This window comes from Gopherus evgoodei, chromosome 13 (genome assembly GCF_007399415.2).
Source record: "Gopherus evgoodei ecotype Sinaloan lineage chromosome 13, rGopEvg1_v1.p, whole genome shotgun sequence".
Lineage (NCBI taxonomy): Eukaryota > Metazoa > Chordata > Testudines > Testudinidae > Gopherus > Gopherus evgoodei.
The window spans coordinates 16,975,633-17,002,365 of record NC_044334.1 but is presented as its reverse complement, the minus strand read 5'-3'; the positions used below and the strand labels follow the sequence as shown (position 1 = coordinate 17,002,365).

The 26,733-nt window shown below is 50.6% G+C and overlaps 1 protein-coding gene across 6 annotated transcripts; it reads left to right on the top strand.

Moving 5' to 3' along the window:
- The first annotated feature begins 434 nt into the window (after positions 1 to 434).
- Positions 435 to 25,773, top strand: TBX1 (T-box transcription factor 1). 6 transcript variants are annotated; one of them, XM_030583383.1, is made up of 9 exons: positions 435 to 880; positions 6,744 to 6,866; positions 8,508 to 8,934; positions 14,718 to 14,819; positions 17,581 to 17,752; positions 18,733 to 18,888; positions 21,724 to 21,791; positions 22,038 to 22,138; positions 25,296 to 25,773. In XM_030583383.1, exons 1-9 carry the CDS (start codon positions 856 to 858, stop codon positions 25,709 to 25,711), a joined length of 1,590 nt encoding a protein of 529 aa, XP_030439243.1. In that variant the 5' UTR covers positions 435 to 855; the 3' UTR covers positions 25,712 to 25,773. The 6 variants fall into 6 exon arrangements, with proteins under 6 accessions (XP_030439243.1, XP_030439246.1, XP_030439245.1 ...); XM_030583386.1 differs by lacking the exon at positions 435 to 880 and adding an exon at positions 6,285 to 6,597; XM_030583385.1 differs by lacking the exon at positions 435 to 880 and adding an exon at positions 6,285 to 6,612.
- The last annotated feature ends 960 nt before the right edge of the window (positions 25,774 to 26,733 follow it).

Below are 26,733 nucleotides of genomic sequence, written 5' to 3'. Positions count from 1 at the left end.
ATCACAACAATCGGGAGCTGGCTAAAGAAGTGGCAAACAACAGTGGGATTTGCAATAACTAGGCACTTTTCTCGGCTCGACCAGCACCACCTGTCAGAGAACAGATTCGGCTCGATCCTTTCCCCTGCGCTGGCCAGGTGCCCCACTGAACTGGGGAGCCCCACTCAGTGCTACTTTGGGGATTGACGGCGCAGGAGTTTGCTCCTTCCTTTCCTCAGCCCCCGCCAGCCTGTCCGTCTGGTCCCCGGAGCGGAGTGATTCCTGTAGGCCTCGCTTCCCAGCGCCGCCTCGTCCATCCCTTTGTAGAATTGTGTGGGTGGGGGGGTCTCGTTCATCTGGGTTCCCAGCTCCCATCCAGAGGTGCGGGCGGCTGAGCGATCGCGGGTGCGGGGGGAAGTGCGCAGGGGCCGGGTTGGCGTGACACAGCTGCCGGGGCAGGCACAGAGCACCTGGCTGCAGAGCGGAGAGGCGCCAGAGGCGCAGCCAACAGGAAGTGCAGGGGCTGGGGGGGTTAAGGGGGGGGGGGCAGCCGGCCGGGGAACTTCACTGACAGCACTCCGGGCCCTGTGCCACTCGCTACGGCTTCGCTGTCCCTTCTGCGCCCGGGAGAGGCAGGCGGCCCGTTCTCAAGTCCTAGCCTCTGGCAGCAGCAGGGGTATATAGCGAGTGGGGCTGCAGGGGCAGGCGTGCGGCAAGCCCCCAGCCTCCGCCGGCGGGGTTTAGCACCGGCTGCTCCCTGCGGCTTAGGACAATGGGGACGCAAAAGTCCCGCCACTCTCTAGCCAAGGGGGAAGCATCCCAATAAACAGGGCAGCCGCCCGGGTCCAGGGCTCAGACCCGAAGCAGCTGCAGCGAATGCTGACCCTCTGTGAGCGGTGTCGTGAGTATCCCTTTCTTTCACAGCCGTCTCCCTCCGTCGGCGGCATTAACTTTTTCCAGGCTGGGGGAGGATCGCTGCCTGTCTTTGGAATGGCTGGGAGTTGGGGAAACATCAAAGGAGTGGGGGGCGGATTGCAAATAAAAAAAATCGGGTATTGCCTTTATCTGGTCTCCCGCCTGCCTTCGCAGGCATTTAAGCCGTGACCCCTTGAGAGGAAATATCTGGTGCTGAGTTTTTAATGATGTATTTGTGTTTCCTGCATGGGAATCTCGAGGACGTACGAAATAAAGGTTTCTACCGCTTTCTGTAAAGGCCGGAGTGGAGAATGTGCTTCACTGTGACACTGTCAATTGTTAGCTGATGTCATCAGCAGGAGGAAGGAAATGGTTAACCGCGAGTGGACCTTTCGTGTGCAATTAGCTGGTTCAAGAGAAGCAAACAACTGGGGGGGAGGTTTATCACCTGTAAAACCCCTTGCAGTGCAATCCTGGGCCAGCTACCGAGTGATATAGAAAGTAACCGGAGGTGTCTCCTGCCTTAGGCATGAAGGCAGCCCACATCTCCAATAGCTCCTTTGCAAGGGGGAAACCCGCCAATGTCTTGGTTAAGAGACCTGCGTTGTTGTTGCTAGCTCGAGTTGCTGACGAAAGGAACTAAGGCAGAAGCCGAGCGCACCCCGCGATCCCCCGTTTGGACGTGCCAGCCTGCCCCACTTCCGGTCCTGGGGGCACCTTTTGAAATTAAATAAATGAAAACATCTTGTCCTGGCCAAGCCGGACTCGAACGTGGTGGGGTGGGGATGGCACGTCTGTCCTCTCACGGCAAAAGGGACAGGGAACTGCTCTGACCCGTCAGATATTAGTACCCACGGATAAACTCCGCTGCCTGGCACTCGCAGCAGAAACCAAACGAAAGTTACACAGGGAGGAAAGTGAGCAGGTAACTCCGAGCCCCTCAGTTAGGACCCTCTAATGCTAAATACTAAACAGCTGCATGCAGAATGGTTTCTACGCAAATTTTGAGAGCTCTGGTTTGCGGAGTATTTGGCACTGAAGGTTCTCCTTGCTTTAAACGCTCTCTCTAGCCGTGAGCTGGCCAGGCTTTCCCCTGGCTTGTTTACGACATCTCCAGTTGGTTAAAGATACAGAAACCCCTCTCCCATTGTGCGCATCTGCCGCAGCACCTATTTTTGCAGCGCGTAGTTGCCAGTAGTTCGGAGCTGGAAAGCAATTTCGAGAGGAAACGGGAAACAATCCGTTCGGAGGGAAAGCGGAGCTCTGAAATCGCATGGGACGAGGGTGATTTTATTTTTCGGTCCTTCGCTCTCATCCTCTAATGGCACAGTTTACAGCGGGGTCCCATCAGCGGCCGTTTCAATTTTCCATCCAGTTTTCAGAACGCTCTAAAGGCAGATCCGCAAAAATCAACAGCGCAGCGGGGAAAACCGCACTTAGCGGGCAGACGGCGAAGAGCGGAAAGCTACGGGCCTCTAAACAAGACTCCTGGGGACTAAGCCTAAGGCCACAGGGCCAGGAGGAAACCACCAGGCCGAGCTTTTAACGTGGCCCTCTTTGGAAGAACCAGTGACTTTTGCCTCGCCCCCCTGGCAGGGCCTGAAAGGAAAGTCTCTGCCGAGGAATTCATGTTGTATCCATTGGAGTCAATCTGGCGGGGATCTTTTTATCCCGGCGTGACAATTCTAACCAAAAAAACCCCAACTCTGGTTCATTGCATCTTTTCTTCCGTTTGACTCCTGTTGGCAAGGGGTTTTCCCTGCCCCCTTCTCCTCATGCCCTAGGCTTGACTCTTGTCTTTTATCACCGGGATAGTTCCTGGTTTAGGGGCTCTGTAGCAGCAGGCAGGTGACACACATGAAGCAGGAAGGCAGCCCCGTGTCGTTCTTATCTCAGACAAGTCTCCAAGCCCTGGGCCTGCACTCCCAGCTAGTCCCAGCTAGTCCAGGGCCTGCTCCACGTAAGCCTTACTGAGGCTGAGGAGTGCCTGGGGACTCGCCTGTATTTGTTGAAGAGGATTCCCTCCATTCGTCCGAGTTACAGGATGAGCAGGGAGTATTTCCCACTGAGATCTCACACCCTAGTCCTGCAGGCTCTGCTGGGAGGAACCGAGTCCCTTTGTTTTGAGGCCTGATTCTCCTCCACTGCGAATTTACGCCAGTTTCACAGTGTTCGGCCTACAGTTCCTTGTGAGTCCCGGATCTCACCAGACGTCTCAGCAGACTCGCTGCTTTGGGCAGCTGCTCGGAGAGGGTCGAGTGAAAAGTTTGGGGGCGCGTGACGCTGCCACTGTCCCGTTGTGTCACTAATCTCTGCCCAACAGCGAGGGAAGCGTCCCTGGAGCGCTGTCCTTGGATCCGGGCTTTCGGGGTTATTTAGGATTTGGGGACCCGGAGAGGGTCAACTGGGGTAAACCCTGGCCGCAAGCCCCGCGCACCGCGCGGCTGGCCAGTAGCCGGCGAGTGAAAGTATTCCACTTGTAGATAGGTTTATGACTTTTAACCTCCAGGGCATTGCTGAACACAGAGGCTTTCTCTTCCATTTCTTCATGGCGTTTTATGACTTCCTAGTGCAGCCCGGATTTCAGGGCAATCCAGTGCAAACGACTGGCAAGTAACGGATGAAGCGTGCTCCTGTCTCTGGGCCAGGGTACAATGGCTGAGTAGCTGCTCATTTCACGCGCCGGTGAGGTTTTAGGCTCATCCGTGTTGGGACATTTTCAGTGGCGTAAAATAGAAAAATAGCTCGGAGGTGTCATGTCAATAATATACTAGACGTTGACGTGTTATCGGAAATCTCCTCCATCCCCCCCCCCCCAGCCACGGGCTGATTATTTTAAAGCTGAGAGAACTGCTTTGAAACCTGCGAAGAGCTGATCTTTGGTTCACCGAGGTGCTTGGCGCTGCCCGAGGGTTTGAAGACGCGGCCGCTTTCCAAGTGTAACGCAGTTTTGCAGACTTAATCTAACGATCGTGATGGACTAGCGGGGGCGGGTCGAGCCCCCCTTATAGGCAACGTTTCCATTGACAAAGTGTTCGACTAAGCAGGATTGGGCCCAGTCCCGTTAAAACAGAGCACTCCTAACTGAGACTTCTACCAACACAAAGTCAGAAAGGAGCTCGCCGGAGACTAGGGTGGTGCCAAGACCCTTTCTTTAAAGTGTATAATGGAAAAGGGAGAAATCCTAATAAGCAGCCCTTCCGTGAAGTTAGTAAAACAAATTACAGGGGACTCGGGAGGGGTTTGATAAAACTGCTCCTGCAGAAAAATGAAAGTGAAAAAGAGAGAGATAAAAGGAAACGCTAAGGCCCTGTGAAATGTTTCCTCTTTAAAAATAGCCGGGGGGTTTGGATTGGGTGGGTTTTTCCTCCCGCACCTGGGAGATATTTACTTTTCACCTAGCGATTTTTCGACTGGATGATAAATTAGATGCTTGTAAATTCGGTTCCATGAAAATGGACATTTAAGGGAAATCCGAAGTAAATTCGGAGGCTGAAATGGATTTTTTTTTCTAGGTAATAGTCCTCCGCTCCGCGCATATAGTTGAGATTCTGTTAGAATAAACGGTCTAGTAAGAGATTTTAGATTTGTTTCGTTGTCACACCAACGGTTTTACTGTTGCCGTTTTGAATCCACTTTTCGTGTACACAAAATCAGTGCGGTTCATCTCCAAAAGACATGAGGCATATCAAATATTCTGTCCCCCCTCCATGGCTCAGTTATTAGACCGGGGAACTGAAAAGCTGCTGACTGAAATAACAATGTACAATAATATCTAACATAATATAATGTAAAGCCTTAAGCTGAAAACCACAGGTCAAATTTGTAACAGGATTCTGGAACTTCTCTCTGCACATATTTTACCGCATCCAAAGATAATAAGATTTCAGTATGAGACTCGACCCCTCAGGCTATGTGCAGGGCAATTATATATAAACCCAGTACAGCACCTTTGCATTGATGGCGTTATGCAATCAGAACTGCGTTCCCTACTGGCTCTTCCAGCGACACTGCCGGCTTGTTTCTGAGAACATTCCCCAACGCTTTGTGACTTTCAGGAGTGCGCCCATGGGTCTCACGTTGGACACACACCTGGAAGCAACTTGGCAGAACTTCGGCTGTGTTCCTCAATTTGCAACCAGAGGTGCAGTGTTTGACTCTTTCGGATCCAGTGCCTCAGCCTTTTTGTGGCAGAGGAGGAGAGCCTGCTAAACAAGCTGTGTTTGCCTTGGGTTATCCTATGGGCTGATATGGTTGGAGTGAGTATCGCATTGCACATATGCTGGGTCTGTTATAGCAATGAAAGGCGATACTGTTTCCCTGCTTGGCCTTACAACGTTGCATTTGATAAAGGTGAAACCCTTTCAAGGATAACTTTGGACGTGACTGCCAATTAAGCAGATTTATGTATCTAGCTATCTAGATTAATAATCTGAATATAATCTGAAAACAATGTATTATGGAACACCTGTCTGTAAAGTCCTGTTCTAACTACGGGGTTTTTCCCTGATAGGCCTTTATTTTTGTGTTAATCAAGCTGATCTATACCATGATACACGAAGCCGGTTCACACAGGCATTTTTGCAAACTTTCGAAGTACGTCTCCGTCAAATCTTTAAATCAACAGACTGTATGTTAAAGAACAAACCACAGTCACACTTTTTTTCTGATTCAGCAGGGAGGAAAATAGCTTTAAATGGGGAAAAAACCCACCAACCAAGGCGATGATTCTCTGCTAGAATAATAATAATAATCTGTACCACACATACAGCTTGACAGGACACACAGGGTTGGTTTGTCTTTGAGGCCCGGCCTATGACACTGTTGCTGATCATGATGAACGGTTGATTTATTAATTATTGTTATTTACGAATTCATTATGACGTGAGCAAAATGCTGAACGTCCTGGCTGGAGTCTGCCGGAGAAAGCGCTGCGGGTAATAACAATCGGTGCACCGTGAGCCTGATTTTCCATCCCGAGCAGAAACCCTTGCAGCCCGGGCTGGCGTGCTACCGAAGAAAGGGCTTCAGAACTGTCACTGCCCTGCGTCTGGTGGGAGCGGCGTCCAGCCACCAGCAGAGTGGCAAAGCTCCTCCTGACTGGAGGGGGCGGGGGTGGGGGGGGCACTGAGTATTTAGCTCGACCGGACATCCGCAGTGACGTTCCGCTTTTCTCCTTTCCCCGGCTCCCTGCAGCCTGGGCGCCGTGATTGACAGGGGGCCATTTAAATACAACCTGCCCCTACCCCACCCCCGCAGCGTGCGCGCGGCGGTGTTTCCCTGCCTGTGCCCAGGAGGCGCGGAAACCGCCGGAGCCTTTTGACAGACTCTGGGCAGCGGCGGCAGCAGCAGCAGCAGCGGCGGCGGCGGCGGCTTCCCCCCCCCGCCGCTGCAGGCGAACGCGCCAGGCTTCCAATGTGACATCAGCCACCCCCGGAGCGGGGCCGCGCGCCTTGAAGGGAGCCACTTTCCCTGCTGCGAGCGGGAGGGGCAGGAAGAGCGGCGAGAAAGCCATCGATAAATCACCCGGGGGAAGACGCTGCGGGACCAGCCGATTTCGCCCGGGAGCCGCGCCTGGCGGGGCCCGATCCGCCTGCTCTGCAGACTCCGAAGGGATCTTGAGCGCAGACGGGCGGGGGGAAGCGCCCTGAAAACTTCTTCTCCGGCGTCCTCCTGTGGCCCCTTCGATCTTGGTGGCGCATGGTGCCTGGCTGGATGGTGTGGTAGCGGGGGGAGCGTTTGGCGAGGCCAGGGGGTGGGGGAGGCTGCTGCATCGGTCTCCTCTATGGACGAGAACAGCCCTCTGTCTCCCAAGGCAAATGCTTTCAGTATCGCCTCTCTGATTTCAGTCGCCGCCGAGCACGCAGGGAAGGAAGCGCTGGAGGAGCCCAGCTGTGGCCTCGCCAAGCACTTCAGCCCCGGCTCCCACCCGCAGAGGATGCATTTCAGCACCGTCACCAGAGACATGGAAGGTAAGTGCAGCCCGGACCTGAGCTTCGTTCACCTTGGGGCTGGGGCAGCTGAAAATCAGAGCCCGGGAGCTGAGAAGTCAAAGCCCCGCTGGAACGCGAGGGGAAATGCATTTAAAAAAAAAAAAGCGGGGTGGAGCAAATCCTGGGGATGCAGGATTTTAGGGGAATTACCTCTGAGCAGTTGTACCCGGGTTTTGTTTTGAATGTAAGTGGGGGAATGTGTATTTTGCAGCCGATTTCCCTGCCATGAGTGCCTCAAAGCGTCAAAATATTAAAATAATTATAATAATTGCAACCGGTAAACGGAAATAAAAAACTGGTTATAGCAACTCCTGGCTACTTAAAAGACCAGCCCTGAGCTGTAGTGAGTAAATAATAGAAACAGCGGAGGGAAAAAGACAGTATTTCCGAGACAAAACGAGGTGGAAAGGGCAGAGGCCTAGGAAGGCTTATCAAAGATCGGTGTTGTTTTTAATGACGTTTTGACTGCGAGGAGATTTAATCAGACAGCACAGCTTTGAACCCGTTTGTTAACGTCCCAAACCCGCAATTAAAACAATACTGTGCTCATGTCAAAGCTCTTTAGAAAGATCTGGTCACCCTCGTCTTTTTAAACTATTCTATTTCCTCCCCCACTTTATTGTAAATACAAAACTCTCGGTATCTTATCATTCAGTTATCCCGATCAGTGACCATTCTGTTGGTTTTACCCATATCCCTCGAGAGTCGTGGCTTTCAACCTGTATTCCGCAGACCCCTCGGGGTCCGCAGATGATGTCTAAGATGTCCAAAGGGGTCTGCGGATCCATGCTAAATTTTGTAAGGATCAGCAAATGAAAAAGGGCTAAAAATCACCGGTTTGCAGGCTACTGCCGCATCCTCTATGAATTCTCTCGCTTTTTCAAGTGCAGATGCAGACTTGATTGGGATTTTTTTTAAAAATCCTTCTCAAATATATGGGGGTTAGGGGAAGGATAATAATCTAAGAAAACAAACATCCAGAGAGACAAGAGCGTGTGGCCATGAATATTTCAGTCCTGCAGCTTATGCAAAGCAAATAATATTGTATTTCCAATTGTAAAACACACATTCCAGCGCTTCCCGGGGACTGGGTGGTTGTTGTGCAGACAGTGTGCTTGATTCCAATGCCTGTTTGCTGGGGGATGGAGCTCTCCCTGCACGGTGCGCGTGTAGATTGTTTATTAGTGGAGGGTCCTGTGGGCGATGGCTTTTTTTTTTTTTTTTTTTTTTGGCTCTGGAGTGAAAAATGGGTGTCAGGCGGGCTATTAAAAAGGCGCACTCCTCTGTCAATCAACTCGTCAGGGCTCCAGTCCCTAGGCGAGGAAAGGCCCATTACCTGCAGCGCCTTATCTAAATAGAAAGAAGAACCGGTTCTGCGGCGAGGGGAGGCCCTCTGCAGAAGATAAGCCGGGCTCTGCAGCGCCTCGGCTCCTGGCAGCGCGAGCTCAGGCAGCCCGGGGGAGCCGAGCAGCTCCCAAAGGGGGGAGGCGGGGCTGGGGCGAGGGAGGGCACCCCGGGGAGCGCAGTGAAGACGTGGGCGCGGCGGCGGCGGGCGAGCAGAGCAGGGGGAGCGGGGAGCCGGAGCCGAGCCCTGACCGCCTGTTTTTGGAATGATTTCAGCCATCTCCAGCCCCTGGCTCACCCAGCTGTCCCATTTTTGCGATGTTGCAGCTTTCACGGCCAACAGCCTGAGCAGCCTGAACGCCTCCGGCGGCTACCACCTTTCCCCTTCCCCGGGGGACCCCTACGGGCAGCCCGAGCCGCCGCACTACGAGCCCTGCTCGGCCCAGCAGCACCCGCACCAGCACGGCTACCGGTTCGGGGGCGGCCCGGGCTCGGGCCCCAACCTGCCGCAGCCCGGCCCGGAGCCACCCGAGAGCGGCGGCGGCGGTGCGGCTGCTTCGGGCTGCTCCGCCGCGCCGGCGGCCAAAGCGCCCGTCAAGAAGAACCCCAAGGTGGCCAATGTGAGCGTGCAGCTGGAGATGAAGGCGCTGTGGGACGAGTTCAACCAGCTGGGCACCGAGATGATCGTCACCAAGGCCGGCAGGTCAGTGGCGCTTTCCCGGTCGCAGGGGCTGCGGCAGGCCCAAGGAGGGAGTTTTCAGCCAGTGCGAGCTTTAAACCGCAGATTCGTGCTGGTGTGTGTGTGTGTGTGTGTGTGTGTGTGTAAGCCATTTCACACCCTCCCCCTCCGCACGCACGCAGAGCCCGCAATCCCAGAGGTGCCCCCGCCAAGGGTCCCTCTGCCGGTGCCCTGCTCAGCCCTGCACCCAGAGTTGTCAGCCCAGCGAACTCCGCTTCCATCTAATTCGCCTACCCTAGGGCGCCCTCGGCTTTTTGTTTGTGATCGATTTTACGAGCGCAGGAAAATACGTTTTTACTGCGCGCTTAAAGCATCGTAACGTTTATAGCCCGGCCAGCGGGAAGTGTCCCGGTGTGACAACGAAATAACCGAGAGCGCCCCGTGGGCTGCTCCTCGCTGTGCGGGTGCCCTGCTCCGGCCCTTTCTGCCGAGGGCTGCGGGGTTAGATCCAGACCCAATGAGCCGCTGTTGTTTTTCGGTCTCTGACTCGTGCCTTGTACACTTTAGTGCTGCGTTAAAAGAGCAATGTGGGGCTCCAGTCAGAGCCACCACCTTATGGGTCCTTGTGAAATGTTAGCGAGCAAAGACCTCTCTTCAGAAGAAAACAGACTGTTTTAAACAATCCCCTCTGTCGGGGTAATCAGCTTGCTCGCCCCCAACACAGTCATTCGAGCCCCGCGCTGCTTTAAGAGCAGAATCGGCAATTTTCTTGTGGAGCGAAGGGTTTGGATGTTTTGTGAAAGTCCGTACAGATACCCGAGTTAACACCAGTGCATTCAAATGTACACAACTCCCTAGCACGGATTCGAATAGGAAAGTTGTGTTGGAGGGGGGGAATTATGTAACACGTCGAAGAGTGGTTACTGTACTACAACAGTGTCAGTACCATTAACATTGCCTTTGACACTCAAACGCGAGATTTAAAATCAGATTTATTTGCAGAGGACACTGTTCTTTACGAACAAGATTAGCAGGATCCGTTTAACACCCACCTCTGGTCAAACGTATTTCTGGGGCAGAAATGGATCCCCACTCGGATGTTTTTAGAGCACGCCTGAAGAGATTACAGATAAGAAGCCACGGCAGCTCTTTTTCACCTTCCAGTACTTTCCACATTTCCCTCTCTAGAATCCACAAATTAGCAGCATTGAGAATATTAATTATGGGGCCCCATCCAGCAGCCTTTTCTCCCGTAAATCTCCCAGCCATTTCAGTGGGTAGTTTACCAGTTTGAGCAAAGCCGGATCGAATCCATCCGTGTAAACCCAAGAAGGCAGCACACCCAGTTAGCATAAAGCTTCGTTGTCAAAATGAACAAAGGAAGCGAACGTTTTATCATGTTTAAAAGGGAAAGCTCTATGCTACGGCTAATTCAACAGCTACCCTTGGGGGGGGGGCAGGATTATGACCCTGTCTGTTAATTAGACACCATCGGATTGTGATCTCAAGTGAAATAGCTAAACTGACCCTGAGTTGCGTTGGTATTGAGCTGCTGTGAGCAAATCGTTTCCTTAGAGCATTTGAGAGAGAATAAGAGGGTTCACTGCGATATGTTCTCTTGTAAGACTTCCTAAAACCTTGGCCCGCTGGGGCCCTGTCTGCAAACACCTTGTCGTGTCACTCTGTGCGGCCTTTTGACGCGCTCTCTGCTCTTCAAGCGGTAACAAAGACCCGCTTGGCTTGATTTTAGCCGTCGGAGTTCGTACTTGTGGCTTGTAGTCTGTTGAGTGACTCTCCCGGCCGTTATTGATGTTGTGGATCCTATCGCTTGATGAGCAGGTTAGCAAATGGCACGCTCTGTAACTTCACCTTTAAAAGGCTGCGGAATCCAGCAAATCATTCCCCGTGTCCTTCGGGCTGTTGTCTGTTGTGAGCAATACACCAGGCAAAGATTTCAGCATCTCTAACGCACACAAGCCAGGCTGTTGCTTTCTAGGCCAGAGACGGGCCAGATGCCTCTGTTGATTTTAAGGGTTATGGCGGGGAGAGGGGGAAAAAATCAGTTTTCCAAACCTTGATCCAGGAGCTTTGTAGCGCTCAGGCTCGTGTCACCGCTCTGGTCCGGTTGCAGTGCGGGGGTTGGTGGGGAGAATCCAAAAATCAGACCCCCGTGTGCTTGTTCTCATGTACACAAAGCATTTTTCAGCCCAGCCCTGTACCTTCAGCGCCAGGCCTTATACGGAGTATAGTCTCCTTCCTAGTCTTCGCGGAGGGGCTCTGGGTTTGACTAGCCCTTCCGACGGGAGATTTCTTCGCTCCGGGTTGCAGCCGCTACTATGTTGCCCAGGATTGTTCCTTTTATTTCCCCTAATGCTTTTAGTGTCACCATGACCCGCCGTCACTGAATACAAATCGCATCCGAATCTCTCTCGCTTTAATTTTTTGAACGGAAAAGGCCATTTTAGCTACCAGCTGAGCCTTTCGGGAAAACAGGATTTTTTTTTAGCTCTGAAGCGTCCCTTTGATTTTACAGACCAGCGTGGGGTGGGTGAGACAGAGGGAGAAATCCGAATTGCGGTATTATAAATAACTTGGCAAGGACTCTACAGGAGACTTTGTGAAATAATTGTCCAGATGCGGAGCTGATATTAAAACGAAGAGTGGGTTTAAATGACGAACGGGTTAATTGACCGAGCAAGGGATGTAAAACTGGTGGTAAAATAAACACGCAAACAGATCTGAAAGTCAGATTGCTGCTTCCAGGTAGCCCTACTGCGCCCTGTTAATGGTCTCATTGCTTTTCACCGTTGCCTGTGTTGGCCTTAGGTGTTTTTTTAGCTGGGGTTTATCAAGCTAAATTGTTTGTTTAAAGCTTCATTAAAAAAAAAGAAACACAAGAGTTAAGGTTAATAAGGGTTTAAATCTTTTAAATAGAGGGCGGTTTAAATGTCCGTGTTGATTTGCTAAAACAAATCAGTAACGTATGACAATATTATGCTTTCCTCGGGAGCTGGTATAACTTTAACAACCAAAGGCGTCACAACTGGCTTCTTAACTAGCTTGCTACCTCCCGTTGGTTTCTGCAGCGCCCTGTGTTTTCATGGAGGTTTGTGTCCTTTTAGGCAGTTTAGAATAAGCAGCAGTAATTGTTGTTGTTATTAAAACTCCGGGAATTTATGGTTTTGGAACCGGGCTAAAATTTACTGGAGATTAAAAAAAATGTGTAATAGAAATAACTTGTGTAAACCGCGTTTCAATGAAGTCAAGGGAAGCGGGCTCGGTTTCTTAGTCACTCACCCTCCTTGCTAAATGTAGATTTTTACTTTTTCCCTGGAGCTTCGGTGTGGATAAGATTTAAAGGCGGGTGGGTTAAAATTCCCTTGCACATGCTTTCTGCAATACCCCACACGCTGGTTGCTCGCCTTGCAAAACAAGCAAGCCTACCGCAGAAGGAAAAGCAGACCAGAGCTTTGGGGTAAACAGCCCCCCAGCCCTCAGCACTGGCTCTAAACGGAACAAAAGCACTTGGCGCATTTGTTCCGTACTAGGGTGCAGGGAGGGGGGGTAGATATTCCATTGCACTAGCTCCTCTGAGTTCACCTTTACCTCGCAGCCTTTGGAGAATTCTGGCCTCCAAACGCATTGCTCGGTGGTTTTGTGTGTGGGGGTCAAGGTGCCAAAGCAGAACGATCCCCTTCCTGGTGTAAGTCAAGAAAGGGAAATGAGGAAGAGAGACCCACAAAAGCCCCTCTCCGCTTTTCTCGGTAGCCTGCCCGGGAGGGGAGATGTCCCATGCTCGCTTGCCTGGCTTGGGGACAATGCCGCGGAGCGCACGCCTCGCTGGAAAGCGTAAAGATGCCGAGACCAGATTTGGTCAGTCGGCTGCAAAATGAGCAGAGCGCTGGTGGCCTTGCGCCCCTTCGGCGCTGGAAAGGAGCCTCTGTCACCCATTCCCTGCGCGCTGGGAGAGTCGGAGGAGAAAGCACCGTTGTGGGAACCAAGTGACTATCGCGTCAGGAAACGTAGGGAGTTGGGGGAACGCTCTGAACCTCCCCAGAACAGATACAGACTCAGCCCCATTGGCCTGGTGCGTGTGTTTTCGGTACAGCTGGGATGGAATGTCAGAAATGACACTTGGAAACTCACCTACCCCACTAGCCTGGCGAGAAAGTAAATGAGTTCAAAGGGCTTCTAGGCGTATTTCACGTGTCTTCCTTTGCCATTGTGAAGGCGACAGTACCAGTCCAGCTAGTCCCGGAGAGAAGACAGGGATACAGAGCCCGCAGCGCGCGCACACACTTTCACACACTTCACTCCTGCTTTAACTTCAGGGAAACGAGCAAAGTGGGTGTGAAAAGGTAGAAATTCCTGGAGGGTTTGAGAGAGAAGCAGCAAAACTGGAGCCTCTCAGTTCCCTGCAGTGTGTGAGCAGCTCGGACCCGTGTTCAGACCCCACAAACGCAGCAGTTCTTTAGATCGGTACTGTTCGGCTGGGAGTTAATAGGAGAGATGCGCTAGGATCAGTTGGATTGTGTGTGTGATGCTGGGGGGGTCTCCTCTCTTGCTATTTACACGCACAGATTTCGTCAGTTTTATTGGGTGTGTGTGTCTGTGTTGGTTTTTGGTTGGCTTGTTTTTCTTTGTGTGTGTGTGTTGTGTTTTGTTTTGATTTTTTTTGGAAAGCGAGCATGAGCTGTGGAGATGTCTGAAGGACCCCGAAAGGGAATTTAAAATGATCACCACTCTCCCGTCCTAGTGACATTCTGATTTCTAAGTGATTGTTCACAGGGTTTATAGCTGTATGTATAATCACAGAAATCAAACTTGAATGTTTAGCTAGCGTTTTATGTGCAAGTTCACGGACAGATTTCCCCCGGGAGCTCCTTTATAACCCCCCCCCCACACACACACACACACACACACACGGAGCCCCGGGGAACTATCAGGCGTTTGTGTGCAACCCTGCAAGAGACTCTTGAAACTAACTAGCTTTCAACCTTGTGCAAACAGCTCGCGGGGTGGGGGGACGTTGCCAAATGGCAAGGAAAGTAACCCCTCGCTCACACACTATTGAAATGGGGGTGGGGGAGACATACAGCGCCACCAAGAGCTGCAGCTTTCTAGAGAGACGCTCGGATTGTCCGCCAGCCTGGCGCATCTCTAAGCCCCCTTAGAGGAATAACAGCTCGTTATTAAAACACAGGAGCCTTGTGTTAGCTTCATCTAGACTCACTAACTCATAGAGGTATTTTGAACTGAATCTAATTTCTCAGTGGTTCCCCGCTTTTTCATGTCCTTCGGCGACTTCTTATAAGACTTTTAATAGTAAAGTTTTACCGGTTCCTAGAAGGCAATTTGACATCAGTGTAAAAATACTGGGCTAACTTAACTTCATGCATGCTCCAGGGGCTGATCTTGGTGGGTCTGTTTGGGGAAGGCGTTCGGGATTGGGCCCTATGTCTGTTCAGTGGAACCCCCACTCCCATTATCTGTCTCATTTTCAGCGTCCCTGCGATCTGATTCTAGTCCACAATATTGTAAACCTTTGATCTGTAAAGTCCTCCAGCTCCCCCGGCTCCAGGGATGAATACATTGTTTCTAACTCACCCTCGTTCCTCACCTATTCTGTGCTCAGTCCGTCGATCTGCAGCCAGAAGGGAGGAAAGGGTTTTAGCTGCAAGAGAGAAGCTATCCCTATGCAGATCGAACGGAGCGAAATGTGACCAGATGCGAGTCCCCGGTTGCTGCAGGCGAGGAGCTGGCGGTTGTTCTGACACACGCCTTGTGGTTTTTCTCTCCTGCCCCAGGCGCATGTTCCCCACCTTCCAGGTGAAGATCTTTGGAATGGACCCCATGGCTGATTACATGTTGTTAATGGATTTTGTACCCGTGGACGACAAAAGATATCGGCAAGTAGTATAAGCGTTTCCTTGAGTCCTCTAGCTGGGACTGCGATGGGGAACCGAGGGGAAGAGACACATTGAAATGATATTTCCCCGATTCAGTGCCCAAAGCAGCGAGTCGGAGCCTTTCCAGTGACTTCAGTGGGCTTTGGATCAGGCTCAGCCTTGCTTTTGAATGGCGAAGGGAGGGAGAACAGAAACGCTAACACGATTCCCCCTCCCCTCCCTGCCTTGTTCTTAACCCCCGCAGCTCTCCGGTGTGAAACGCACCCCAGTGACTGTCTGCTCCGCGCAAGATGCTGAGTGAGAGAATTTTTTAATTGAAACGTATTCGAACCTGGGGTTTAAAATTACTCCTAATATTTCATACAGCTCATAAATTAGGCTTGGTTACAGCTACACGAGTGCTTAGAGTTCATGCACGACAGCCTGAGTAATTCTCGCAGAAAAGGTTAAATATGTATTTTTAAAAAATAGATTGGGTCTAGGTTGGCTTCTGTCATTAAATCAATATCACCTGTCCCAGCAATGGATTCACACTACTCCCCTGCCCTCCAGCTCCCCTTTTGACCTGGCTTTCAAATGTCCAGGGTCTATGACATCACCTAATTAGCCCCAGGACTCAAATGATAGACGCATTCTTCTCTATCATGGGGACAGTTAGTTAGTTTGAATCTCGATGTGCTTTAAGTCTGGGCTGAAGTTAAAAGTCTAGTGGACTCGATCTGGAATCTAAACGCTGGATTTGTTGTTTTCAATCCGTTGCGGCTTCCTCACTGCAAGGAAAGATTTCTCCAAATACCACACGTGGTGGTGGGGGGGGGTTGTTTTAAAATACAGTATCTGGGCTGTAATAAAAAGGTGCCACCTCTTTTTGTAGTTAGCCCTGGGAGCAGCCAGCCAGATTCGGTGTGATTCGCTGTAAATTCCATATCACTCCTTTGAGTTTAGGAGTGATTTCGAATTTACGTCGGTATAACTGAGAGCAGAATTCGGCCTAACGTATTTTAAAGTAAAATATTCCCTCATCCTAACAGGATATTCTACAGGTACACACACAGTCAAAACATAGGTATTAGTGGGTAAAAAAAAATCCCTTTAATCCATGACTATGAGACTCTGACTTATCATCTGGGGGGGGGAACAACTCACCCCAAATTCTCATATTAAAAAAAACATTAAAATTATGTTCATAAACTGCATCTGCGGGGAGAAATGTCAGTCTTCTAAAACAAGGTAATTGCTGCCTGTAAAATTGCTTTCTCGGCACAATAACTATAGCCCAGCGATTTTAGGAGGAAAAGTGTTTGTAGAGTTCGCTATTTGTCAATGTTCTTGTAGATTCCACGTCGGAGAGACCTCCTTTTAAGAATCACATTTCATTTTCCACCTCGTGTTAAATAACCCCATAGGCTTTTGCTTTTGGGGGGTGATTGTGTACAGCAAGGGAATGGGTATTGCTCTGTGTGCGCGCTAACCTCCGAGACTAGTTTTTCTTTCTGTTTCACTGAAAAGAGCTTGTATTGTCCTACCCTGAGGCCACTTTGGAAAATCACCAACAAAGCCAACCGCATATTTCTCCAAATTCTTTCTCTGTTTTCAGTGAGCGCATAGGAAGGCTACCTAGGAAATAGGCGGCTCACAAATCAATGATGCGGGTTGATTTGTAACACCTTTAATTTGAAGACAGTGAAAGGCTCATTATCCAATTCGCTTCAGATCAGGACGCCTAAAAGCCAGTGTGCATATGAATCTCAGCGTCGAATATATAAATATTTAGACAGATATCCAAATTCTCAAGGCGCTACAGAAATGTTTGCTTGTCAGGGGAAATGGGATATGTAACATCCAATTGAGAATATCTTTTTTAAAAAAGTAATGTTTCTGCTCAAGTCCAATGGTGTATAATTCCCCCTGTGCATACACTGGCTTTTAAAGTAAACACGTGCATAGAAGATTGCTCTCTCTGTTTTTAATGTTACCGTTGAATATGGACTTTGAAAGACTGTAGCAAGACTGCTAAACTCTGGAGCCGCTATTAAACTGCACATAAATGTCCACTTTTAACTTAAAGCCCTTTCACTTTTTAAATTTTATTTATTCGGTAGCATTTCTGGCTTCCATCCCAAATATATGCAGGTAGCTATAAATTTTCCCTGTCGCCCAGATTTTCATTTTTGCGAATTCAACCGGAGAGCTTAGGAAACCTTTTGTTTGTCAACAAGTCTGGCGTTTTACCACTGGCTTTCTGGGAAGGAGAGGCCACGTTCATTAGTGGGGAAACGCTCTCCTGCTGTTCCACTAGCTTTCCAGCTAGCTTTAATTGTGTAAAAACTAGACTTTCCCCCTTCCCAGAGGCTTTTATAGGGAATCCACCGACAAAAATAGTATTTAACTCAAATCTTAGAGTCTAAATAGTGATATGGCTACTCAGGCTGAGTAGCCAGTGATTCCATTGACTTGAATGGGACTGCTCAAGTGAGTAGGAGTGTTAGCATCTGGGTTTAGCTAACTAGACCTGATCCTGCACCACTGAAATCAGTGGATTTTTACCAGTGGCTTGGCTAAGAACAGGATCAGCCCTCATGTGTTCTCCTCGCCATGGTGTAGATGGGGAAAGACTTGAGAGAACCCTAGAGTTTTTGTAAGGGCTTGGCCCACGTGGCTAGTCCAGAGCAGAACTCCGATTAAACTCTGGGTTGCCAGGCGCATGTTTAAGCCACTGGATCAGGAGTGCCATTGACAGGGCTTTGACTCTCCCTTGCAGATATGCCTTCCACAGCTCCTCCTGGCTGGTGGCCGGCAAAGCGGACCCTGCTACCCCAGGGAGAGTTCACTATCACCCCGACTCTCCTGCTAAAGGTGCCCAGTGGATGAAACAAATCGTATCCTTCGATAAACTGAAGCTGACCAACAATTTATTGGATGACAACGGGCACGTAAGTGTTAGGGAGGGGAACCAATCGGGGGCACTGAAAGGGGAGGAGACTGGCACCCGTGAAATCTTCAGCACGTGGATTTTCTTGAACACACGAGAAGAAACCCCCAAGGCGCACGTTTAACTAGAATAAGACCTGGTGTCAAAATGCCTGAACGATCTAGAAAGGATCTGGCAATGGTGGATCGGGTCCTTTCAGTAGCTGCTCATTCTGACTGGAAACACCCCAAATGTCGTATTTGCTGCCAGCCCCAATGCTGACTCCAGGGGTTGGATCGGGCCCATAGGGAGGAGGCATAGGACACTTTACGTTTAGCTTTGAACTTTTCCCTGAGGGCCCAAGTCCCTCATTCCTTGCATCCCCACCGCTTCCACTGGCTTCAGAGCGATGGGCACTGACTGCACTGGGAACAATGGGTGTTTAAGGAAAACAGGCTGGAGCCCAGAGTTAACTAAACCTTGGTCTCTTCTGAAAGCCATTTGATCCTCCCATTCCTGTTCCATATATTGGGTATGTCCCAAGATTTCCCGCCTATTTCCATTCAGTTCAGTGCTCCCCAGCAGCTCAGGTACATGCCCCCCTTTCCTTTATATTGAATAGTGGATCCTATGGGTTTGCCGCAGCTCTCCTCTCTGTTCCCTGGCCCCCCGTGAGGTCACCTCTTCCAAGGGGGCAGGCTCGCTGGGGAATCCCGCTCAGACGGGAGCCCCCTTCTGCAGTGCTTGTGCGGAGCGTTGCACTGCATAGCAAGAATCAATCCTTCATTACCCCGAATCAATATTATGCACCGACGTAGCCTCAGAGGAGCTGCAACCCTGCTGTTTCTCTGACCTCCCCCCCCCCCCCAGCCCATTTCCAGGCTGCCAGCCTGACACTGTGCAGGGGGGGGTGCAATACCCATAGCGCGGTGCTCTCCTCTCAGCGCTCGGCCTGGTGTAGAATGAATCAATTATGATCTCCTTGCTCGTTTTATCATTCAGATCATTTTGAACTCCATGCACAGATACCAGCCCCGTTTTCATGTGGTCTACGTGGACCCCAGGAAGGACAGCGAGAAGTATGCGGAGGAGAACTTTAAAACGTTTGTGTTCGAGGAGACCCGCTTCACCGCCGTGACCGCCTATCAGAATCACAGGGTGAGGATCTGGAGTTCATTACTGAGACACAAACCCTCCGATACTTCATTTATCAAAACCTTCCCCTTGATGGATGGAGATCCGGGAAGGAGGGGCGGGGCTTTTAATTCAGAGCAGTCAATGCTTAAAAGGTAATAGCCGGCCAATGGAAACTTTGTTGGTATACAAATAAATAGACAGGGTCTTTAGCTTCTTGGAGCTGGGTAAATGCAATCGCCTTTCAACACTCTCTCTTTAACTAAAAAACTCGCATGATTTTCTAAATAAGGTTTTCAAGCAACTCAATGCAAAACAAAAAGTAGTTAAACAAAAATGAATTATGCCAGATCTGCAAAACTCAGATTCAGTTTCTAATCAGAGCTGCCAGATGCTCTGGGTTTAAGCACTTTTTTCATCACATTGATTAAAACACGCCCGTGAAGAGCCATATTGAGTTTGTTTGTTTGTTTTGCTGTCTGTCTCGACTAGAATAAGTAGAGCTTGTTAAAAAGGCGCACACACTCTCCCCCCCCCCCAGCACTGCAAATGTGCATTTCGGATTCGGTAAGAAAAAAGTATGTTAATTAAATCTATAGCAACTGTGAAGAGAGCCCTTCGGGGTCACAGGCACTGACTGAAACAGGGATTGCTAGACGGATCCCCCTTGTTACATTCTCCAGAGAATTGTGTATATCTCATATTACCATGTATAATAAAGCATAAGGAGAGTTTGAGGGAAAATCTTCTTAGCAAATACACTACTATGCTATAGACTTTAGTTAAAGAGAAGAGGGGAAAATATGTATATGTGATCCAGTAGAAATGACTAAGCATTCAGTGGGAAACCAAATAAAACATTAATAACAAAGATGTGATTATAACAAAGGGAACACAGACATCATTCCATTGCTTTGGGCTGATCATTGGATCCAAAACCAATTTAATATCTGAAACGTCAGACTACAACACAAGTTAGTCTGGAATGATAATCTATAACCTTTTAAATATACAGTTTTATTATTTAAACAGTCATCTGAGTGATTTATAATTGTAGAGAAGCTAAATTGCTGTTTGTATTAGAAACACACGTTCCATCTTAAGCATTAATTTTCTCGTGTACAACAAGCTGTGGTACTAAATTATTTTATAGTCGCCCCAAAGCCTAGGAGCTAGACCTCTCCTCCTCCTTTCAGAGAAAAAGGAGCAAGGAAACCAAATAATATGTCTTTGAACTGCAAACCATTTAGGGCTTGATCCAAAGCCCGCTGAAGTCAATTTCACTGGGCTTTGGAACAGGCCTGAGTTAGCCACCGCCTACCCGTTTAACAGCGTTTACTGAGTTCTGCCTGTTTTCCCTGAAACAATCTGCTGGCCTTTTCTGCCTCGCTGAAGATTTCTCTAGGTCTGGAGCACGAGGCGGCTGGGCTGAGCTGAACTGTGATTTTTAAGTGTCAGTCTCTGAGTCTCCATTCGAGTTGTGGTAGGTGTCTAGGGAGATGTCCTTCAATCCATCTGTTAAAGCCATTCCTTGCCTTTTCATGGAATCTGATAGCTCGGGGAGCCCTGCTCCAAAGCTGCATTGTTGCACTCTGAGGAAGCTGCGTGAGCTCCAGATTTGCAATTTTAACTCCATAGAAAACTTCCTCAAACCCAGAGGGACATCATTACCTATGTAAACCCGAGACCCGGGCTCTTTGGGAAACTACAGCCTTCACACTGCGAAATGTCACTCAAAATTTGTTTGGACAAATATGCTATTTTACTTATCTGCATTCGCCACCCTAGGTGTGTTCGTTAGGAACACACAAATCAGAGAACATATTTTGGGTAGCATTAAATCCAGTCGCTTTTTAAAATAACATCCATTTAGCATAAACCGAGGAGCAAATCGTGTCTATAAATAGGGTTTCAAATTAAGGATCTTTCCCAATAATGCAAGGTAAAATATTATCCAACTCCCAGAGCTGCCTGAACGCCAGAGTCCTTCTTCCCTTTGTAGCTCTTGGGTCTTGTAGGAAGGTTAGACCGCTTACTTTAGTATCTATTTGATTATTTTTATATTTTTGTTAGCAGCTAATTGTGCCTATTCCCAGGAAGCAAAAGGTGTAGATCCCACCCTTTGTGATTGTTTCAAGCTTTTAAAAATAAACAAATTTACAGAGATAAAAAATCCACAATTATTATTTGGACAACATCCAAAACTCACGGATTCAAAGACGTCTGGGCTGAGAGCTGGGTGCTGCGCCTTTAAGGGGCTCCCCCATCCCTCCAAGTTGGCATTTGCCTGATGGCTCAGGACAGCTGCTCTTTCTCTCCTGCTTTCTATCAGTTTGACCTCTAAGGCTGGAACTGTCACTGAGGGGCTTAAAGTTTGTTTTTCAACCCATTCCGGAAACTCACAATCACATACTTTATCCGTGGATTTGCTTAAATATAGAAAATGTCCTGCCTTCTCCCTGGCGAATTAAATAAATACATAAGTATGATTTATCCAGTGATTTGTCTTAGCTGCTCTGGTGGTGACCCATATAATGTGGCATTTTCTTACAAGTGCATTTACACAGCTTTAGCAGCAGACTCGGGCTGCCTCTCCCTTCTCCTTGAACTCATATTAGATAGCATACAATGCTGCATTTTCGAGCAGAGAGAAACCACATGTCTGTATTCCAAAGCAAAGAGAGCTCTCAAACCTGCTGGTGCCTATAATTTTCCAAGAGGAACCAGGATTGCATATACTATTTGGTGAAACTCGGTTGATTTGTCCCAGAAGCCAGTTTAAAGGAGTAGGCACTCTCTAATCAGAAATATCTGCAAGTGCCACTCAAAGCCCTTTCCCCCTCCCCCCGGTCCTTTCAGATCACACAACTCAAGATTGCCAGCAACCCCTTCGCTAAAGGATTCAGAGACTGTGATCCAGAAGACTGGTAAGTCTGCTGTCCTTTACTAACCATATTAAGACCCCCATTCTGCAAGGAACTTAAGCATCTGCTTAGCCTCAAGCACCTGAGTAGCTCTATTGACTTCAGTGGGGAGGGATCAGGTCCTAGTTGCATACTGGAGTTATTAATAGGGCCATGCTAGTCAGAGCAATATAATTCCCTAATGTGTAGGCAGTGTCCTTCAGACTGAAACAATTACAGCGCTCTGCTGCTCTTTTCTTCCTGTTCTAGGCCCAGGAATCACAGACCAGGGGCCCTTCCTCTGATGAGTGCTTTTGCCAGGTCCAGGAATCCAGTCTCTTCCCCTGCACATCAGAATGGGACTGAGAAAGGTGAGCTTCCTGCTTCTTCCTCCATCTTCACAGACTTGCACACACTTTCAGTTTACATAAGGGATATATAAATATCCGGTATATCTTCTTACTGGTGTTAATAATTAATCAAAATCAAGAGGCTGAAAATTTTCAGCCTCACCTTTTACCCTTTATGGTCGGGGGAGAGGTTGGGGGTGTTGCCTGGGTGTCTGTTGTTTTTACTTCCACCAATAAGGGCTGTAAATCTGCACAGGTTAATTTCATTTTTTATTTACAGTCAGTTTCAACTTGGGTTTTCATACACTAACATAAGGCAGAAAAGGAATGCTTAAATCCAAATTATTTTGACACACAAAAATTTTGAAACATTTCTATTATTATTATTAACTGGGATTATATTTAAAAAAAACGAACCTTTTTTCTTTTTAAAGAGAGCATACATTTTGGGCCTAATCTAATCTTTTAAAGAATTTCTTTTAAAGTACACCTATCACTGTAGTATCTGACTGTGCTATCTAAACTACTTGATACTGGTCTTTCCCTCCCATTTTAAATAAGATATTTCACCCTCATTGCTAATATGCTTCTAATTCTGAGTTTCCTTCACTCAGGCATTTTGACAAAATGTTTAGTTTACAAATGGAGACATACCCACAATCACACATATCCTAAAGATGCTTTGCATGCATTGCCCTTTGGAAAAAGCAAGTTGGTTGTTTTCAGTGTAGATCCCATAATATTCAGGAGCTGTATTTAACCTAGTGCATGGCTTAAGCATACACACTGGGAACTTTTCATTGATTTTTTTTTTCCATTACACAGAGTAAACAACTGCAAAGACAACCAGGGGCCTTTCTCCCAGCACACTCCAGGCCTATTAAAATAAAGAAAAGTCTGTATTTGTTTAGTGTTACACAATTGCAAAAATTTCAAGCGTGTACAAACTTGTCAGTCAATTCAGCTCTATTTATCACAGTCAGAATGTATTGTCCCAGGAGCACAGATTTCTGTTGAACACAATGTTTAAACACTTCATTTAAAAATCATTGCTTTTTTTCCCCTGGATTTTCCCCTCTTTCTCTCCCCCCTTTAGTTTTTTGGTTTTTTTTTTAACATAAAGTCTTTGCAGTGGCGTTAAATGGAGAAGTTCATATGGGTAGAGAGGGAGAGAAGGTTTTTCTAAGCTTCCCTGTTCCTGATTGTTGGGGCTGGTGCAGACTAAAAGGTCCAGGACAAAAAATACTCATCAGACCCGATTGTGCTACCCCCGCTGATTTCAGTGCAACTACTCAGAAACAAATCCACTTTAAACATGAGTTAGGGTGACAGCATTTGACCCCTCTGTGGGAAGAAAATGCTATGGAAGTCTTACAATGCTACAGCAGTGTTCCTGTAACTGCTGAGGTTTGGACTGTTGCTGCAAAATACTGCAGCTATATATTGTTATTGAGGACATGAAATAATATAACTCCCATTCTGTACCCCTATCTTCAGAATAGTCTGTGCATCTACTGAGCTCTCTAAAAGTCTGTGACACTCATGGATTCAGATCTGCTCTGCGTCCCACTCATTCCACGGGAGGCTCTTTTCATTCTGGGATTAATTTTAAGGCAGTTTTAAAAGTTTCTCATGCTTACAACGAGCAGTTTTTGCTCGTTGTGTTTCCATGCAGCATGCACATTCTCAATAGGATTTGTGTGAGAGAATTTAAGAGCAGCCCTCCATCCTCCTGTTTTAAGGGTAACTGAATCCCCAAAGACCCATGGATTTCTGTGTGCTTGAAATGTATTGGGTAAAGTCGGGTTCAGTGCATGTGAACACCTCCAGGAGAAGTAAGAGCTGATTGTCTAGGGCTCTTCCCAAGGCTTAGAGTGAGCGACGGGGTGGGTCAGTGTCTGGGGGAACCAACCCCCTGGAGGCTCAGGGAGGGCGCTGGGGTCTGTGGCTAGGTGTTGGGGGCGGGAGGCTAAGTGTCTAGGGGATTCCCTAAGGCTGAGAAGGCGCTGGGGTCTGTGGCTAGGTGTCGGGATACTGACGCCTGCCGGAGGCGCAGGGAGGGTGCTGGGATCAGTAGCTAGATGATGGGGTCAGTGTCTGTGGGATTCCCGTTCCCCCACATTCCGGAGGCACTGGCTGGGTGACTGGCGGTGGGGGGGTCAGTGGCTGTCAGGGAGGGCGGTGGGTGTGTCAATAGCTGGGGGCGGAGGCGCATCGCAGGGAGGGCGCGGGTGGGGCTGGCTCGGTGGTTTCTTGTCAGTGGCTGGGGGTCCCTGGCTCGGTGCTGGGGTGTCAGTGGCTGGGAGGGGCTGGCTCGGTGTTGGGATGTCAGTGGCTGGGGGGGGAGCGCTGGGCAGGGGGGCTGGCTCGGTGCTGGGGGCTCAATGGCTCTCAGGGAGGGTGCTGGGACAGTGGCTGGGGCAGCACATCTCAGGGAGGGCGCTGGTGGCCTTGGCTCGGTGATGGGGTGTCTGTGGCCGAATGGGGGGCGCCTAGTTCGGTGCTGGGGTGTCAGTGGCCGGGGGTGAGGGGCTGGCTCGCTGCCGGGATTTCAGTGGCGGGGGTGGGGGCTGGCTCGGTGCTTGGCTGTCAGTGGCGGGGGGGGGGGATGCTCGGTGCTGGGGTGTCAGTGGCCTGGGGTGGGGGCTGGCTCGGTGCTGGGCTGTCAGTGGCCCGGGGGGGGGGGGCGGCCTGGCTCGGTTCTGGGCTGTCAGTGGCCGGGGGGGGGGGCGGCCTGGCTCGGTGCTGGGGTGTCAGTGGCCGGGGGTGGGGCGGCCTGGCTCGGTGATGGGTTGTCAGTGGCCTGGGGTGGGGGCTGGCTCGGTGCTGGGCTGTCAGTGGCCGGGGGGGGGCGGCCTGGCTCGGTGCTGGGCTGTCAGTGGCCCCGGGGGGGGGGGCTGGCTCAGTGCTGGGCTGTCAGTAGCCTGGGGGGGCTAGCTCGGTGCTGGGGTGTCAATGGCCCGGGGGCAGGCTGGCTCGGTGTTGGGGTGCCAGTGATCCGGGGGGGGGCCTGGCTCGGTGCTGGGGTGTCAGCGGCCCGGGAGGGGCATGCTCGGTGCTGGGGTGTCAGTTACTGGGGTGGGAGGCTGGCTCGGTGCCGCGATGCCAGTGGGGGCGCTGGGGGCCCTGGCCAGGCGCTAACCGGCTGCCCTGTTCCGTGTCCCGGGCTGTGTTGCAGACGCTGCGGAGAGCCGACGGGAGTACGAGCGGGAAGCGGCCAGCGGGACCCCTCTCCACGCCGACCCCGCGCACCAGCAGCTCATGTCGCGGGTGCTGAGCCCGGCTCTGCCCGTCCCCGGCGCGGGGGGGCTCGTCCAGCTGAGCAGCACGCCCGGGAGCCGGCCCAGCCCCCCGCACCACGAACTGCGGCTGGAGCCCCCCGCCTCGGAGCCCCTGCACCACCACCCCTACAAGTACCCGGCGGCGGCCTACGACCACTACCTGGGGGCGAAGAGCCGGCCCGCCCCCTACCCCCTACCCAGCATCCGGGGCCACGGCTACCACCACCATCACCACCACCACATGGGCCCGCCGGCGGCCAACGTGTACTCCTCGGCGGGCGCGCCGCCCAGCTATGACTACGGGCCGCGGTAACCCGCCCGCCCCCTGCCCTGCCCTGCCCTGCATGGTGTGCGCCCCCCGAGCGCCTCCCCAGACCCGGCGGGGCCGCTGCTCGGCTCTGCCCGGCCACCCGTCCCCGGGCTCCGCGGAGAGAGCAGGCGGGGGCGGGGCCGGAGCGAGGCGGCCAGGGGCAGGGGCCGGGCCGGACCCGGGGCATCCGCCGACTGGCCGCGGCGCTCCGCTTTGCTCCGGAGGGGGACGCGTCCCGCTCCCGTGTGAGCGACGCTCACGGCCCCTCGCACTGATGATGGTTCGCGCGCCCGGCCGCTGTGCTCCCGAGGCCCCGGGACGGGGGCCGGCCGCGGTGACTAGCCCCCGGGAAGGGGCAGTGACTCGCCAGCCGCAGACTCTCGGTTTCCCAACGCCCAGGCCTGGCCCATGTGGGGGCGGGAGGGGGGAATCATGTTAACACCGAACGAGGCGGGGTCCTGTGCTCCGCAGCTGGCCCTGGGCACCTGCTGTCCCTTGGCCTGATCCTATTCCTCAAGTGGGATTGTGGTGACTTACTGCTGTGGGAGGACTGGGGCTCCCTTGGCTTTAGACCTCCCCCCCTATTTTCCAGGGGACTAGCGATGGAAGTAGGGCTTAAAGTTAGGAAATGTTTTGATGTTGCCAGGTGACCTCCAGCTAGGTCCTTCCCAGGGCCCATCTCTTCATGACTGATGAGGTTATAGGGGGCAACTTTATACACAAGCAACTGTTTGGGGCCCTGTGCTTCTCTAATGTAGCCCAAGGCCAAGAACAGTGCTACAGATTTTTATTTTTCCCAGCAATGGGTATTAAGGTCATTACAAGCATCCAGAAAAAAAGACAAAGTTTGGGCCATATTTTTATATTCTCAGAGGGGTGGTGATGGCTGATGATGAGAACACCACCAAAGCAGTCCTACAACACAACCTTGGCTGGTGATTTCCTGGTCTCTTAATACTCTCTATTGCAGCCTGGCCTTTTAAAGGATTCCCTCCCCCCCCATGCTTTTCAGGGGCTGGCCCTAT